Source organism: Oncorhynchus tshawytscha, linkage group LG10 (assembly GCF_018296145.1).
Source record: "Oncorhynchus tshawytscha isolate Ot180627B linkage group LG10, Otsh_v2.0, whole genome shotgun sequence".
Taxonomy (NCBI): Eukaryota; Metazoa; Chordata; class Actinopteri; order Salmoniformes; family Salmonidae; genus Oncorhynchus; species Oncorhynchus tshawytscha.
In genome coordinates, this window is record NC_056438.1 from 9,537,591 (window position 1) to 9,554,588 (window position 16,998).

The window sequence follows — 16,998 nt, forward strand, 5'->3', positions numbered from 1 at the left end:
ACAGACCAAACTGACCCTCACAACAGACCAAACTGACCCTCACAACAGACCAAACTGACCCTCACACAGACCAAACTGACCCTCACAACAGACCAAACTGACCCTCACAACAGACCAAACTGACCCTCACAACAGACCAAACTTACCCTCACAACAGACCAAACTAACCATCACAAATGACCCTCTCAACAGACCAAAGTGACCCTCACAACTGACCAAACTAACCCTCACAACTGACCAAACTAACCCTCACAACAGACCAAACTAACCATCACAAATGACCCTCTCAACAGACCAAAGTGACCCTCGCACAGACCAAACTGACCCTCACACAGACCAAACTGACCCTCACACAGACCATACTGACCCTCACAACAGACCAAACTGACCCTCACACAGACCAAACTGACCCTCACAACAGACCAAACTGACCCTCACAACAGACCAAACTGACCCTCACAACAGACCAAACTTACCCTCACAACAGACCAAACTAACCATCACAAATGACCCTCTCAACAGACCAAAGTGACCCTCACAACTGACCAAACTAACCCTCACAACTAACCAAACTAACCCTCACAACAGACCAAACTAACCATCACAAATGACCCTCTCAACAGACCAAAGTGACCCTCGCACAGACCAAACTGACCCTCACACAGACCAAACTGACCCTCACACAGACCAAACTGACCCTCACAACAGACCAAACTGACCCTCACAACAGACCAAACTGACCCTCACACAGACCAAACTGACCCTCACAACAGACCAAACTGACCCTCACAACAGACCAAACTGACCCTCACAACAGACCAAACTGACCCTCACACAGACCAAACTGACCCTCACAACAGACCAAACTGACCCAGACACAACAGACCAAACTGACCCTCACAACAGACCAAACTTACCCTCACAACAGACCAAACTAACCATCACAAATGACCCTCTCAACAGACCAAAGTGACCCTCACAACTGACCAAACTAACCCTCACAACTGACCAAACTAACCCTCACAACTGACCAAACTAACTGTCACAACTGACCCTCACAACAAACTAAACTGACCCTCACACAGACCAAACTGACCCTCACAACAGACCAAACTAACCGTCACAACAGACCAAACTAACCGTCACAACTGACCCTCACAACACACAAAACTGACCCTCACAACAGACCAAACTGACCCTCACAACAGACCAAACTGACCCTCACACAGACCAAACTGACCCTCACAACAGACCAAACTTACCCTCACAACAGACCAAACTAACCATCACAACTGACCCTCTCAACAGACCAAACTGACCCTCACAACTGACCAAACTAACCCTCACAACTGACCAAACTGACCCTCACAACAGACCAAACTGACCCTCACAACAGACCAAACTGACCCTCACAACAGACCAAACTGACCCTCACAACAGACCAAACTGACCCTCACACAGACCAAACTGACCCTCACAACAGACCAAACTGACCCTCACAACAGACCAAACTGACCCTCACAACAGACCAAACTTACCCTCACAACAGACCAAACTAACCATCACAAATGACCCTCTCAACAGACCAAACTGACCCTCACAACAGACCAAACTAACCCTCACAACTGACCAAACTAACCCTCACAACTGACCAAACTAACTGTCACAACTGACCCTCACAACAGACCAAACTGACCCTCACAACAGACCAAACTGACCCTCACAACAGACCAAACTGACCCTCACAACAGACCAAACTGACCCTCACAACAGACCAAACTGACCCTCGCAACAGACCAAACTTACCTTCACAACAGACCAAACTAACCATCACAAATGACCTTCTCAACAGACCAAACTGACCCTCACAACTGACCAAACTAACCCTCACAACAGACCAAACTAACCATCACAAATGACCTTCTCAACAGACCAAACTGACCCTCACAACAGACCAAACTGACCCTCACAACAGACCAAACTGACCCTCACAACAGACCAAACTGACCCTCACAACAGACCAAACTGACCCTCACAATAGACCAAACTGACCCTCACAACAGACCAAACTGACCCTCACACAGACCAAACTGACCCTCACAACAGACCAAACTGACCCTCACAACAGACCAAACTGACCCTCACAACAGACCAAACTGACCCTCACAACAGACCAAACTGACCCTCACAACAGACCAAACTGACCCTCACAACAGACCAAACTGACGCTCACAACAGACCAAACTAACCCTCACACAGACCAAACTGACCCTCACAACAGACCAAACTAACCCTCACACAGACCAAACTGACCCTCACAACAGACCAAACTAACTGTCCCAACTGACCCTCACAACAGACCAAACCGACCCTCACAACAGACCAAACTGACCCTCACACAGACCAAACTGACCCTCACACAAACCAAACTGACCCTCACAACAGACCAAACTGACCCTCACAACAGACCAAACTGACCCTCACAACAGACCAAACTGACCCTCACAACAGACCAAACTGACCCTCACAACAGACCAAACTGACCCTCACAACAGACCAAACTGACGCTCACAACAGACCAAACTAACCCTCACAGACCAAACTGACCCTCACAACAGACCAAACTAACCCTCACACAGACCAAACTGACCCTCACAACAGACCAAACTAACCGTCACAACTGACCCTCACACAGACCAAACTGACTCTCACACAGACCAAACTGACCCTCACAACAGACCAAACTAACCATCACAACAGACCAAACTGACCCCCACAACAGACCAAACTGACCCTCACACAGACCAAACTGACCCTAACACAGACCAAACTAACCCTCGCACAGACCAAACTGACCCTCGCACAGACCAAACTAACCCTTGCACAGACCAAACTGACCCTCACACAAACCAAACTGACCCTCACAACAGACCAAACTGACCCTCGCAACAGACCAAACTGACCCTCACAACTGACCAAACTAACCCTCACAACTGACCAAACTAACTGTCACAACTGACCCTCACACAGACCAAACTGACCCTCACAACAGACCAAACTGACCCTCACACAGACCAAACTAACCCTCACACAGACTAAACTGACCCTCACACAGACCAAACTGACCCTCACACAGACCAAACTGACCCTCACACAGACCAAACTGACCCTCACAACAGACCAAACTGACCCTCACAACAGACCAAACTGACCCTCGCAACAGACCAAACTGACCCTCACAACAGACCAGACTAACCATCACAAATGACCCTCTCAACAGACCAAACTGACCCTCACAACAGACCAAACTAACCCTCACAACTGACCAAACTAACTGTCACAACTGACCCTCACACAGACCAAACTGACCCTCACAACAGACCAAACTGACCCTCACACAGACCAAACTGACCCTCACACAGACCAAACTGACCCTCACAACAGACCAAACTGACCCTCACACAGACCAAACTGACCCTCACAACAGACCAAACAAACCGACCCTCACAACAGACCAAACTGACCCTCACAGCAGACCAAACTAACCGTCACAACTGACCCTCACAACAGACCAAACTAACCCTCACACAGACCAAACTGACCCTCACAACAGACCAAACTAACCGTCACAACTGACCCTCACACAGACCAAACTGACTCTCACACAGACCAAACTGACCCTCACAACAGACCAAACTAACCATCACAACAGACCAAACTGACCCTCACAACAGACCAAACTTACCCTCACAACAGACCAAACTGACCCCACAACAGACCAAACTGACCCTCACACAGACCAAACTGACCCTAACACAGACCAAACTAACCCTCGCACAGACCAAACTGACCCTCGCACAGACCAAACTAACCCTTGCACAGACCAAACTGACCCTCACACAAACCAAACTGACCCTCACAACAGACCAAACTGACCCTCGCAACAGACCAAACTGACCCTCACAACTGACCAAACTAACCCTCACAACTGACCAAACTAACTGTCACAACTGACCCTCACACAGACCAAACTGACCCTCACAACAGACCAAACTGACCCTCACACAGACCAAACTAACCCTCACACAGACTAAACTGACCCTCACACAGACCAAACTGACCCTCACACAGACCAATCTGACCCTCACACAGACCAAACTGACCCTCACAACAGACCAAACTGACCCTCACAACAGACCAAACTGACCCTCGCAACAGACCAAACTGACCCTCACAACAGACCAGACTAACCATCACAAATGACCCTCTCAACAGACCAAACTGACCCTCACAACAGACCAAACTAACCCTCACAACTGACCAAACTAACTGTCACAACTGACCCTCACACAGACCAAACTGACCCTCACAACAGACCAAACTGACCCTCACACAGACCAAACTGACCCTCACACAGACCAAACTGACCCTCACACAGACCAAACTGACCCTCACAACAGACCAAACTGACCCTCACACAGACCAAACTGACCCTCACAACAGACCAAACAAACCGACCCTCACAACAGACCAAACTGACCCTCACAGCAGACCAAACTAACCGTCACAACTGACCCTCACAACAGACCAAACTGACCCTCGCAACAGACCAAACTGACCCTCACAACAGACCAAACTAACTGTCCCAACTGACCCTCACAACAGACCAAACCAACCCTCACAACAGACCAAACTGACCCTCACAACAGACCAAACTAACCGTCACAACTGACCCTCACAACAGACCAAACTGACCATCACAACAGACCAAACTACCCCTCACAACAGACCAAACTGACCCTCACAACAGACCAAACAGATTTCTAGTTGCTATACATCTTAATCTGTTTATGTGTATACAATAGTCTCATGTGCCTGATTTTAGTTTTGAGTGCTGAGACGACCACGTTCACACGAGTAAGTTAGATATACCAATTAGTACAGTGTAACAACAGTTGCTATACCATCAATCTAGTTATGTGTGGTACTATATATCTCAAGAGAACATGTTGATTATGTAAGACATCTAGTCAGGGTGTTCCGTGTAACAGTTAGTATGATCGTCATGATTGTTCAGAACTAACAACAGTACTGGGTATCTATGTGTGTCAGTGGATACATTCCTACACAGTGCATTATTTTTTGACCAAAGGGCCATAATGTAGTTATCTCTTATATTCCCTATCTATCTGTGTTTGTGTCAGTGTGTACGTCAACCAGTCCTCCATCAGGCTTGTGAGTGTCAGAGAGATGGTGTGGGTGGTTTTTTTCTTCTTTTCTCTGGTGACAGCAAGTTCAGGCAGGGTGTGTGACGGAGGAGATATGAGAAGAGTTCCCAAAGCAACAGGCACTCAGAACACATAGAGAAGATCACCCAGGAACACAGAGACACAGCAGGTAAGAGAGAGAGCGCTGTCTCATCTCTCCTTCTCTCTTTCTGTCTTTCTTTCCATCATTCTCTCTCTTTCATCTCTCTCACTCTGTACTTTCCAGTATTTACTATAGTATGTTAGTTATGTAGAAATGCTGTTACGTTGTCTTACTGAGTATTCCTTTGGAGATCTGATTTACCTCCATGTTAAAACCAATATTAGCGAATTTAACAAAAATCCAAAGAAGATTTTCTAACCAGACAAGCATTTGTAAATCTCTAACCAATCGTATATCTATGTCAATGTTAATAACCAATCACATGGTTCACATGTTATAGTTAGTGAAACAGACGGAAACGTTTAGATACTGTTTTACATGTCTATGAGTTTTCATGTGTATATCTATCTGTCCGTATATCTATGTCAATGTTAATAACCAATCACATAGTTTGTATATCTATGTCAATGTTAATTACCAATCACATGGTTCACATGTTATAGTTAGTGAGACAGACGGAAACGTTTAGATACTGTTTTACGTGTCTATGAGTTTTCATATGAAATGGTTTGACAACAGTCTGAGTTAATTAACATTGACATAGATATACAGACATAGATATACAGACATAGATATACAGACAGATATATACGGACAGATATATACGGACAGATATATACAGACAGATGTATACGGACAGACATACAGTTATAACCTGTTGTCATAGAGATAGTCATGATGTGACTCATAGGTCTACGTTCCAAATGGCACCAGATTCCCTGTTTAGTGCATTACTTTTGAGCAGGGCCCATTAAAAGCAGTGCACTACCTAGGAAATAGGGTGCGTGGAAGCTGGCAGTGTTTGAGGCTCCAACTCGAGAGCGAAGAGTCAAAGTCTGAGTGAGTCTGGAACCAGGAGTCCCTGTTATCTCCGTCATAAATTGAACACACAGAGGCGGCACACAGACACACACAGTGAACTCTCTGTCACCCAGATGAGATGATGCGACAGAGAGAGATGGAGTGACAGATAAAAACAGATAAATATTATCTGCCACATTACTGTTGTATCTCATCTAGCACAATGCTTCTTTCTGTCTTATTTCATACTGAATCAAAAACCACCCCGTCCACAACCTCTGGTGTGTGTGTGTGTGTGTGTGTGTGTGTGTGTGTGTGTGTGTGTGTGTGTGTGTGTGTGTGTGTGTGTGTGTGTGTGTGTGTGTGTGTGTGTGTGTGTGTGTGTGTGTGTGTGTGTGTGTGTGTGTGTGTGTGTGTGTGTGTGTGTGTGTGTGTGTGTAAACTGTCTATACAATTCTATAGTACAGAGAATGAGATCATCTATCTGGAAGAGCTGCATTAAGACATGAATCCCTTTCTCTCTCCCCCCTTTCTCTCTCCCCCCTTTCTCTCGCCCAGCTTTAAAGACATAAAAACAACAGAGAGATATATTGCATCGCAAAGGAGAAGAGAAGGAGAGAAACAAAAGAAAGAGAAGAGAAGGAGAGAATAAAAAAAGAAAAGATGGCGATCGGAAAGAGTCCCAGAAACGGTTCCGTCAGGTCTCCAAAGTACTTGGACAAGAGTTCTGGGTTCTACGGTCGCCTGGATGAGCCCGAGATGGGAGGAGAGGAGGAGGAGCAGGGGAGAGAGGGGGACTGGGGGGGATCGTGCCCAGCCACAGAGCTCTCTACGGGGGGAGAGACGGACCGGGGAGAGCCTGGGGTGTTTGACTTCAACGAGGGAATGATGGAAGATGACGACACCACTCTCCTCCGAAGGAAACCCAGCCGGCTCAGCTCCCGCTGGAGAAGAAGCTCCAGGAAGGCCAAACCCCAGGCGATCTCCCCCAGGGAGGGGGAACAGATCCTGGGTACAGAGATGGAGGCCCCTGTCCTGGAGGTCACTGCGGTGGAAGTGAGAAGGAGCCGCTGGGGGAGGAGCACCGGGAAGAAACAGGGGGCCGAGCCTCTGACGGTCTCCCCCAGGGAGGAGGGCCCGATCCTGGGTACGGAGATGGAGACGCAGACCCCTGTCCTGGAGGTCCTGGAGGTGGAGGTGAGGGTAGAGACTGAAGAAGGACAGAGGGAGAAAGAGAGAATAGAAGAGGAGAGGACGCTGGTCCACTTTGCGAGCAGAGAAGAAGAGGATGACCAGGTTCTGATAAAGGACAATAAGAGAGGGAGGGAAGAAGAGAAGGAGGAGGAGATGAAGGTGATGAGGAAGAGGAGCACGCTGAAGAACTACCGCAAGGTGAGAGAACGAGAGAGGATGGTAGTGTGTGTTTTGCCTTCCAGGTACCCTTGGAAAACCTCCACTTGTTAATGTTGTAGCAGCAGCAGTAATATCCAGGTTTACCCTTCTTACCTAGTTCCATTTTAACAGAGGACAGGACACAGATTACTTAACACATTCTCCCCTCCCCTCCCTGTGGAATTCTCCTAGAGGGAGGAACAATGGGTTAAAGTTCCAGGTTCCACGTTCCACAGTTACATTCCAAGAATAGCAGCCAGTAATTAGTTATTTATGGAAACATTTATATGACCCTCTATGCCCATATCATTAACGCTCTGGTCAGAGTCCAATGGCTGATCTGTTTACGTCAACCACCCCATGAGCCCAAATGCTAAATTAACTCTGTAGGCCATTTTGAAAATCTATTTCTTATTTTATTCAGTTGATCGTTAGACCTATTGTGCCAAAAACAAAAACAGATATTATAGCTATAGTAACATTATCGCAATAGTAATATTATAGCTATAGTAACATTATCGCAATAGTAATATTATAGCTATAGTAACATTATCACTATTATAATAGTCCCTGGACAACTCTTCAGCTAGTATCAGGTGACACACCTGTTCTCCCCACCTGCGACCCTCTCCTCTCTTCCCCTCCCCTCCCTAAACCTAACATGTTGTCTGTTTGCTTTATGAATCCATCCCCCTTACCTCTCCTACTCCACATTGGGAAATGTTCCCTCCCTCCTGTCTGCCTGTTGATCTGTCTCTCTCTTTATCATCTGCCTTTCTCATCCTCCTCTCTTCCCCCTTCCTCCCACTCTTCTCCCTCTCATCCCCACTTCCTTTACATCTCCTCCCCCCCTCCCTCCACATCTCCTCACACATTATTTAGGAACAACCCTGGCCTTTCTCCTCCCCCTGTCTGTCTTTCTCTTTCTTCTCCATCAGCGGGGAGAACAAACACGCACACACAGGTGTCATTCCTGTGCCTTACTATCTGACCACAGATCATTGTTTGAAGGCACTAGCGATCATCCCTCGCTCCTTCCCAGAAACCACCAGGCCAATATTTCTTCCTGATTACACAGAGGTCAGGGGTCATGTCATAAGAAAGAGACCAGGATGAACACAACATATAACTACATCAAAGGAATAATGATACGCATCCACTCTGAACACACAAACTGGGACGTCCCAAGTTATCTTGTTCTGGTCTCGACTGGATCATGTTCCAATTGAAATGTTTTCTTGTGTGAACACATTTGTTAACAATGTTTTTTTAATCAATATCAATCAAACCATGTTTTCTTGGTCACCTGTATTGATTATTCATTCTATCCCCTTCAAGACTTTCGACCGAGCGTTCCGACGAGGGTGGGAGACCTTCGTCACTAACCTGTACAGCGTGACGCTCACACCTGACTCATCATCATCATCACCCCCATCAAGGGAGATGCACCATTCCTCAGCATTAGCAGAATACAGATAGGATTCACAAACCTGTTCATCTAATCTGTAAACTGCAATTGTTCCAATCAGGTTATGTAACGCCCATATTGTAATTTGAGATTGAGGCTGGCTTGGAGAGGGTTCTGTTTGTGTTCTCAACGCAAATGACCTGTGTTCACCTCAATGTATGGTTCAGTTGATTAATCAATCAGTGATATTGATCTAGTACATACGGGTTTATCAATGATCAATATGAACAGCACCCGATTAACACCAGGAAGTACACAAAGTTTAACTCATTCTTATTCTGAATTCCAAAATAGCACACTATTGTACTAGTGCACGAAATAGGGAATGGGTTTAATACTTCCTCACAGGGTGAAGTGTTCATACCTCTCTGGAGGACCATCTGCAGGGTGGTTTCAGTGTTGTGCAACCTGAGGGAGACATATGTTTCACTATCCATGTACCTATTGAATGTACCCCAAGTGTGTTATGTTTGTTTCATAAAAGGAGAATGTTTTCATACCATGAAATGAACTAACCATGGGGGACATGAGGGTACGAAAAAAAAACGGTCTCAAACTTTGGTCCTCTGACTTTGTCTAAAAGGAGGTTGCACACAACACACACAACATACATTATTTATTCATGTTAATTTATTTACTATATGATCAGTTTTCACACTTTTCTGTGTAATCTCTCTCAATAATATCTTACCAAAGAGTTTATTTATTTTTAATTATTGGCTTAAATCACAACATAACATCTCTCTCTTGCAGCATTGAAGTCAAGCTCAGAATTATATGAGAGCTATACTGAGCTGCTGGAGAAATTGTTTTTCTTCTGTGTTGCACTTGAATGACTTGAATGAAATTGTTATATTTAGTTTAAAAATCAATGCTTTGTATTACTTGTGCCATCTTTGTAGCCTTTGTCCTTAAATAAATATAATTTCTCAAATATATTTTGTTCTTCATCCTTCTAAGAAAATAACATTTTTGGTCAGCTGTATACTGCCCTACAGAGGCAAAAGGCGGTAACTGCTCATTAGCTTTAGCCTCTGGCATCCAGGGTGAATTAACGAACGCACCCTCTGTATGGGGTGCGGGTCTAATTGACTGTCAGCTGTATACTGCCCTACAGAGGCAAAAGGCGGTAACTGCTCATTAGCGTTAGCCTCTGGCATCCAGGGTGAATTAACGAACGCACCCTCTGTATGGGGTGCGGGTCTAATTGACTGTCAGCTGTATACTGCCCTACAGAGGCAAAAGGCGGTAACTGCTCATTAGCGTTAGCCTCTGGCACACCAGGGTGAATTAATGGCGCGTCTAATTGACTGTCAGCTGGCTATCGATCGTGTGTGTGGTGTAACGTTACTGATTCAAAAACACATTGAATGTCCGAATAAAATGTCGGAATAAAATTATAGGGATAATAGATTGAAGCTAGTATACATTGATGATCGCCTTTTGTGGGAGCAGGTAGCACAAATATATTGCTAATTTAGGTAGGTTGTTTTACATTTTGGTCAGCTCCAGCTAGATGGCTGTCACTGGTTGTGTGTGTGGTGTACTGATTCAAAGAAACCATAAAATGACATTTCAGGATATAATTCATTATTGGGCTAATAGATTGCAGATCAATTGCAGATCTCCTCTTATGGGAGCCGGTGGCATTGTTAGTCTATGGTCGCTAGCTAATTAATTGTGTTTTCAGATCTACTTAGCTAGCTAGTTATTACCAGTGTCTGGATGTCTGCGTTTCAGTGCAAATTCAACCATCCTTTCCACCCGGCAATGCTGTGACATGATGTTGTATCCCTAGATTAGCAATGTAGGTGTGTGTAGCTGTCAGTCAGTGTCATACAGGTTTGATTGTATCACTATCAGAATACAATGATATGATATCAAGGTAAAAGGAATTAACTACAGCCAAGGGCCGGTTAAAACCAAGTTATAAAGCAGTATGTTAGGTTACTGCAATTTACCTTATTTTCACAATAACTTTTTGCCGTTACTGCTAATATGAAACCCCCATTTTCTCCCAAACACAATACACTACACCAGTGTACCAGCCATGTCGCGACAGACAGAACGTTTGTCGACAGCGCCTAGCGACTGTTACTACAGTATTTGGAATCTTTTGAAGTAACCAATAAAAATGCACAATGTTATATTTCTTTGATCTCATTGGTATATTCAAATAAAAAGTATTTTCCATCGAGAAAATGATGCAGTAGCTAAACTGTTTCAGTTGATAATTATTGTTATTATTATTATTTTTTTAACAAATTCTGCTAATAATAATAATAATATCTCTGTTGATTTGAACCAGCGATGATGAGTTGCCGTCGTCATTTGATACTCTGCGTCCTCTTATTGCTATTTGATGAAGGTAAATAACTTGGTTAATAATGAATTGGCTAGCAACATTTGCTAATGTAACGTTAGCATAGCTACTGGTTCTTTGATAGCTATAGCTATGCTAAGTGTCACACTCAGGCTAGCAAGGACGAACGCGTAACTTTAGCTGTGATTGTTTGAAAAAGAGAGCTGTCAGATTAGCTCGAAGACAATACCAGTTATTATTGCAATTGAATTGTGTGTAAATTATGATGCTTCAACTGGCCATAAAATATTACACAAACACCGCTCTATAAAGAATCACTCAAACACATTATAGCTAATAATATATTGTGGGTCAACGCTCACAAACAATAGTCTATGGTGTGTCAATGATGTAACGTTAACGTTGTCTACTATATCAGATGTAGATCATTGTCATTGATGTTTCTTTTCTTTTTTAAATTATTTTTTAAAATTATTAATCCCAGCCCCGTCCCCGCAAGAGGCCCTTTGACTTTTGGTATGCAGTCATTGTAAATAAGAATTTGTTCTTAACTGACTTACCTAGTTAAATAAAACGTGTTGTAGTTGCTAAGCATGTAGCTATGCTATGCTTAGCCACAATTTAGCCATGCTTAGCCATATATTCTGTATTCTTGCCTAGTCAGAGTATGGTTCTCAAGATTATGATTCTCAGTCACATCCAAACCAGCCCACTACAGTACAGTCATTGTTTCTCCCCTCCTCTCCTGTAGGGTCACTGAGGTACATCCCATTCCCAGCAACACCCCTCATCCCTGCTGCCTACACATTGGAGCCACAGGGAGACCTCTCAACAAGCCAAGATGTCCTCCCTCCTTCCCCATCAAATCTTCTGAACCAAATTCACCACAATCCTACACCAGCATTCAAAGATCAGCACAACACACCATCCCATCAAGATATTATTAATCTATCTGGATTTTCAACCATTAGCAATACTGACCACTTTGACTCAATATCCACAACTTCTCCAAGTGGTGGTCTCAAATTCAATGCCAGCCGGAATGCCAGTCAACTTTTCAATGATCGAACATCATCATCATCAGCTCACGATATTGGCTACACTGAACGGATAGACAACGAAACTAAAATGGCGACCGCTAGTGGTTGGAATAACAGCAGTAATGTTACACCTTCCTCTTCTTCTGTTGTTTCTTATTCTGAGCTAAACAACTCTCTTGTTGGAACCAACATTAGCCAGAGCAATGCTAGTGGCCACACTGAAGATCTCTCTGTGACTTTGGAGGACTGTCCTCATCCGAATGGATCTGTGGTGGTGCTGGAAACAAGTGATCCGTTAGCCGATCACGTTGATCCTATGTCAGCCCCTGACATCATTGACTTCTACACTCATCGGATAGATTCTGTCTCGGTCACCGATGACCTTGGCAACACTAGTCTTAGTTTACATCGTAACAACACTAACGTTACTGTCACAGTAGATACTAGTGCAATAGTTACTGAGACGGCAGCGCAGGCTGAACCGAACACAGACTTGATGCTGGGCCTGGAGGAGGAGGAAGAGCGGGAAGAAGAGGAGGAGGTAGAGCGGGAAGAAGAGGAGGAGGTAGAGTGGGAAGAAGAGGAGGAAGAAGCCAGTGGCCATCTTAATACTACTCAGGATGCTTCACTCTCAGACCCCCTGATCGACAATATTAATCATGCTTATGTGATAACAGGTGACTATAATGTTAGCGCTGAGGCTAATGGCTCTGTGATAACAGGTCACTATAATGTTAGTGCTGAGGCTAATGGCTCTGTGATAACAGGTCACTATAATGTTAGCGCTGAGGCCAACTACTCATCCTCAGTTGCTATTAGTGGCTTCAGCGACAAATTGTACTTTATAAAAGAAGAAGCTCACAATGAAAGTCAGGAAGCCGTTACCCTTTCCTCTTCCGCCATTGGCTACACTGAATATGAAGATTCCATCGAAGCGACCAATGACTACCAGAGTACTGTTACCAGCGGAGACGAAGGAACATCACCTACGGTTACTAGTACCAGCGTGGAGCAGAGTGGCGAGAATGAGAACCAGGAAGTGCTTCCTATTGCGGCTCCTATGATTGGGTATCCTTCCTTGGAGTCTGTGGATCCTAATGAAAGCACCACAAAGTCAACTGTTGTGCTGAACTACATTGACTATATTGATTCTGAACCTAGTTACTCTAACCACTATATGAATGTAGCCAGCAGTGAAAAATATGCCCACTCTTCATCCTCCACCTCTCCTCTTGAACCTGACAGTGACCACCTCCAATCTGCTGATGATGCTGAACTAGAGGTACTAGGCTCTGGGTTGGAGGAAGAGGAGGAGAATAGGAGCGGAGAGAACAATTGTAGCAGCTGTAGCTGTGATAACACCACCTCCAGTGCCAGTCACCATCCCACCACCACCATTGACAACACTGACTATGATTGGGGCTCGGCTGAAGTCAGTACGACAGGTAACCAGGGTAACAGCACAGCAGACATTGAAGTCCCAACTGAAGTTAGTAGGATTGTTCAGGGAAACAGCAGCAGCATCTCCATGGTACCTTCTGCTGAAAGCACAGTCAGCTCTGTCCATGGTAACTACACAGTCATTGTTCTATCTGACTACAGTGACAACATCACCACCACTACTCTGACCCCCACCAACCGTACCAGCGAAAGGATTGTTGTGAGTACCACCCCCACCGCCGTGCTTGAGGAACCCACAGGAGAGAGCCGATGTGGGACTGCATGTTCTCCCAGCAAGGCCCTACCCTCCACCACCAGCAGTCTGGAAGCCAAAGAGGAAGAGAAGGACCAGAAAGCGTCTGATGCTGCAAAGAAGCCCGTGTCATTGTGGAACAGGGGCCGCTCGTTGTGGCCTCGGTTTCCATGGATGCGCAGGTATTAGAACTACGGATCTCTGGGACCGGGAAATTTTGAGGGGAACCAAATCTGAGGGGAACATTTTTTGAGGGGAATATTTTTTGAGGGGGAACAGTTCTGAGGGGATTAATGAAAGATAAGAGATATTAATATTTGTATTGTTTTTTTTAGATGTTGACATGGATGCAGTAGTTTGGGGGTTTAATGTTCGTGCATGTCCACTATGTTGTTGTACACTACAATATGTATATTTTAAATAAATAGTCCTCAATAGTGTTGTGTTGGTCTTTGTCTGAACTGTGTTGTGCAGCATGCCTGCTGCTCCCATTGATTAAACAGAACAAGCATAGTCTCTACCACCATCTACTGGTTATATGTAGGAAGTGTTTCAATGAAATGTCCTGTATTGGTCATCAGGTTTACAACAACACACATACCATAGGGAGAAGTTATGCTATTGTATTTATCCTTCATTTATTCAGGAGATCATATTGAGATGAGCACTCCTTTCCCACTATATAATGAAAAGCAATGAATGCTCACCGAAACATGAAGTAATTAACTTAACAGTATACACCACAGTTACACATTGTATATGGCTAGACGTAGGCCTATATACTGTAGAACAAATCTTTAGCTACAATGTGTTAGCCTGGTCCCAGACCTGTTTGTGCTATCCTGTTTGGCAAGGCAAGGAGTTGTTGACATGACAGCATAAACAGATCTGGGAACAGGCAGGTTAACAATCTGAACTGTAGCCTCTGAAACCACACTGAATGACTGGGCCTACGAATCACTTCACTTATCAGATTACAGATGAAGACAAACCAAATCAACATCGGACGTCTGAGACAAGTAAAAAATATATGGCAGTAATACCGGACAACAAAAAGGAAATGTAATGTATAAGCTAAGTTATATTTTAACAGGAGTTGTCCTTGGGAAATCAAAAAAACATGAAGGAATGCTATAGTCCTGTACCTTTCTCCAACTAAGATAGTAGAAGCCATGTATCCATGTTCACAGCGCCTCTCCAGCAGATGAAGTATGGTATTGCAGTCTCCCTCCATCCCAATTCTCCAGTATGGTATTGCAGTGTCCCCTCCATCCCAATTCTCCTGTATGGTATTGCAGTGTCCCCTCCATCCCAATTCTCCAGTATGGTATTGCAGTCTCCCTCCATCCCAATTCACCTGTATGGTATTGCAGTGTCCCCTCCATCCCAATTCTCCAGTATGGTATTGCAGTGTCCCCTCCATCCCAATTCTCCTGTATGGTATTGCAGTGTCCCCTCCATCCCAATTCTCCAGTATGGTATTGCAGTGTCCCCTCCATCCCAATTCTCCAGTATGGTATTGCAGTGTCCCCTCCATCCCAATTCTCCAGTATGGTATTGCAGTGTCCCCTCCATCCCAATTCTCCAGTATGGTATTGCAGTGTCCCCTCCATCCCAATTCTCCAGTATGGTATTGCAGTGTCCCCTCCATCCCAATTCTCCAGTATGGTATTGCAGTGTCCCCTCCATCCCAATTCACCTGTATGGTATTGCAGTGTCCCCTCCATCCCAATTCACCAGTATGGTATTGCAGTGTCCCCTCCATCCCAATTCTCCAGTATGGTATTGCAGTCTCCCCTCCATCCCAATTCTCCAGTATGGTATTGCAGTGTCCCCTCCATCCCAATTCACCAGTATGGTATTGCAGTCTCCCTCCATCCCAATTCTCCAGTATGGTATTGCAGTGTCCCCTCCATCCCAATTCACCAGTATGGTATTGCAGTCTCCCTCCATCCCAATTCTCCAGTATGGTATTGCAGTGTCCCCTCCATCCCAATTCTCCAGTATGGTATTACAGTGTCCCTCCATCCCAATTCTCCAGTATGGAATTACAGTGTCCCTCCATCCCAATTCTCCTGTATGGTATTGCAGTGTCCCTCCATCCCAATTCTCCTGTATGGTATTGCAGTGTCCCTCCATCCCAATTCTCCTGTATGGTATTGCAGTCTCCCTCCATCCCAATTCACCTGTATGGTATTGCAGTGTCCCTCCATCCCAATTCTCCAGTATGGTATTGCAGTGTCCCTCCATCCCAATTCTCCTGTATGGTATTGCAGTCTCCCTCCATCCCAATTCTCCAGTATGGTATTGCAGTGTCCCTCCATCCCAATTCTCCTGTATGGTATTGCAGTCTCCCTCCATCCCAATTCTCCAGTATGGTATTGCAGTGTCCCTCCATCCCAATTCACCTGTATGGTATTGCAGTCTCCCTCCATCCCAATTCTCCAGTATGGTATTACAGTGTCCCTCCATCCCAATTCTCCTGTATGGTATTGCAGTGTCCCTCCATCCCAATTCTCCTGTATGGTATTGCAGTGTCCCTCCATCCCAATTCTCCTGTATGGTATTGCAGTCTCCCTCCATCCCAATTCACCTGTATGGTATTGCAGTGTCCCCTCCATCCCAATTCTCCAGTATGGTATTGCAGTGTCCCTCCATCCCAATTCTCCTGTATGGTATTACAGTCTCCCTCCATCCCAATTCACCTGTATGGTATTGTAGTGTCCCCTCCATCCCAATTCACCTGTATGGTATTGCAGTGTCCCCTCCATCCCAATTCACCTGTATGGTATTGCAGTGTCCCCTCCATCCCAATTCTCCAGTATGGTATTGCAGTCTCCCTCCATCCCAA

General features: G+C 45.1%; 2 protein-coding genes across 2 annotated transcripts; both read left to right on the forward strand.

Annotated features, from left to right (window-relative positions):
• The first annotated feature begins 5,099 nt into the window (after positions 1 to 5,099).
• On the forward strand, positions 5,100 to 10,027 carry sb:cb1058 (uncharacterized protein LOC394209 homolog). Its single transcript, XM_024441843.2, has 3 exons — positions 5,100 to 5,397; positions 6,790 to 7,623; positions 8,962 to 10,027. The coding sequence occupies exons 2-3, from the start codon at positions 6,895 to 6,897 to the stop codon at positions 9,100 to 9,102; spliced, it is 870 nt and encodes a 289-aa protein (XP_024297611.1). The 5' UTR covers positions 5,100 to 5,397; positions 6,790 to 6,894; the 3' UTR covers positions 9,103 to 10,027.
• Positions 10,028 to 11,289: 1,262 nt separating this feature from the next.
• On the forward strand, positions 11,290 to 14,578 carry LOC112264917 (histone H3.v1-like). Its single transcript, XM_024441836.2, has 2 exons — positions 11,290 to 11,459; positions 12,166 to 14,578. The coding sequence occupies exons 1-2, from the start codon at positions 11,402 to 11,404 to the stop codon at positions 14,334 to 14,336; spliced, it is 2,229 nt and encodes a 742-aa protein (XP_024297604.2). The 5' UTR covers positions 11,290 to 11,401; the 3' UTR covers positions 14,337 to 14,578.
• Positions 14,579 to 16,998: the final 2,420 nt, after the last annotated feature.

Excerpts from the sequence above, each read along its gene's own strand:
- sb:cb1058 (XM_024441843.2), top strand. The coding sequence starts at position 6,895 with ATGGCGATCGGAAAGAGTCCCAGAAACGGTTCCGTCAGGTCTCCAAAG. Across the intron at positions 7,624-8,961 it reads CGCTGAAGAACTACCGCAAG|ACTTTCGACCGAGCGTTCCG; the intron begins GTGAGAGAACGA and ends ATCCCCTTCAAG.
- LOC112264917 (XM_024441836.2), top strand. The coding sequence starts at position 11,402 with ATGATGAGTTGCCGTCGTCATTTGATACTCTGCGTCCTCTTATTGCTA. Across the intron at positions 11,460-12,165 it reads CTTATTGCTATTTGATGAAG|GGTCACTGAGGTACATCCCA; the intron begins GTAAATAACTTG and ends CCTCTCCTGTAG.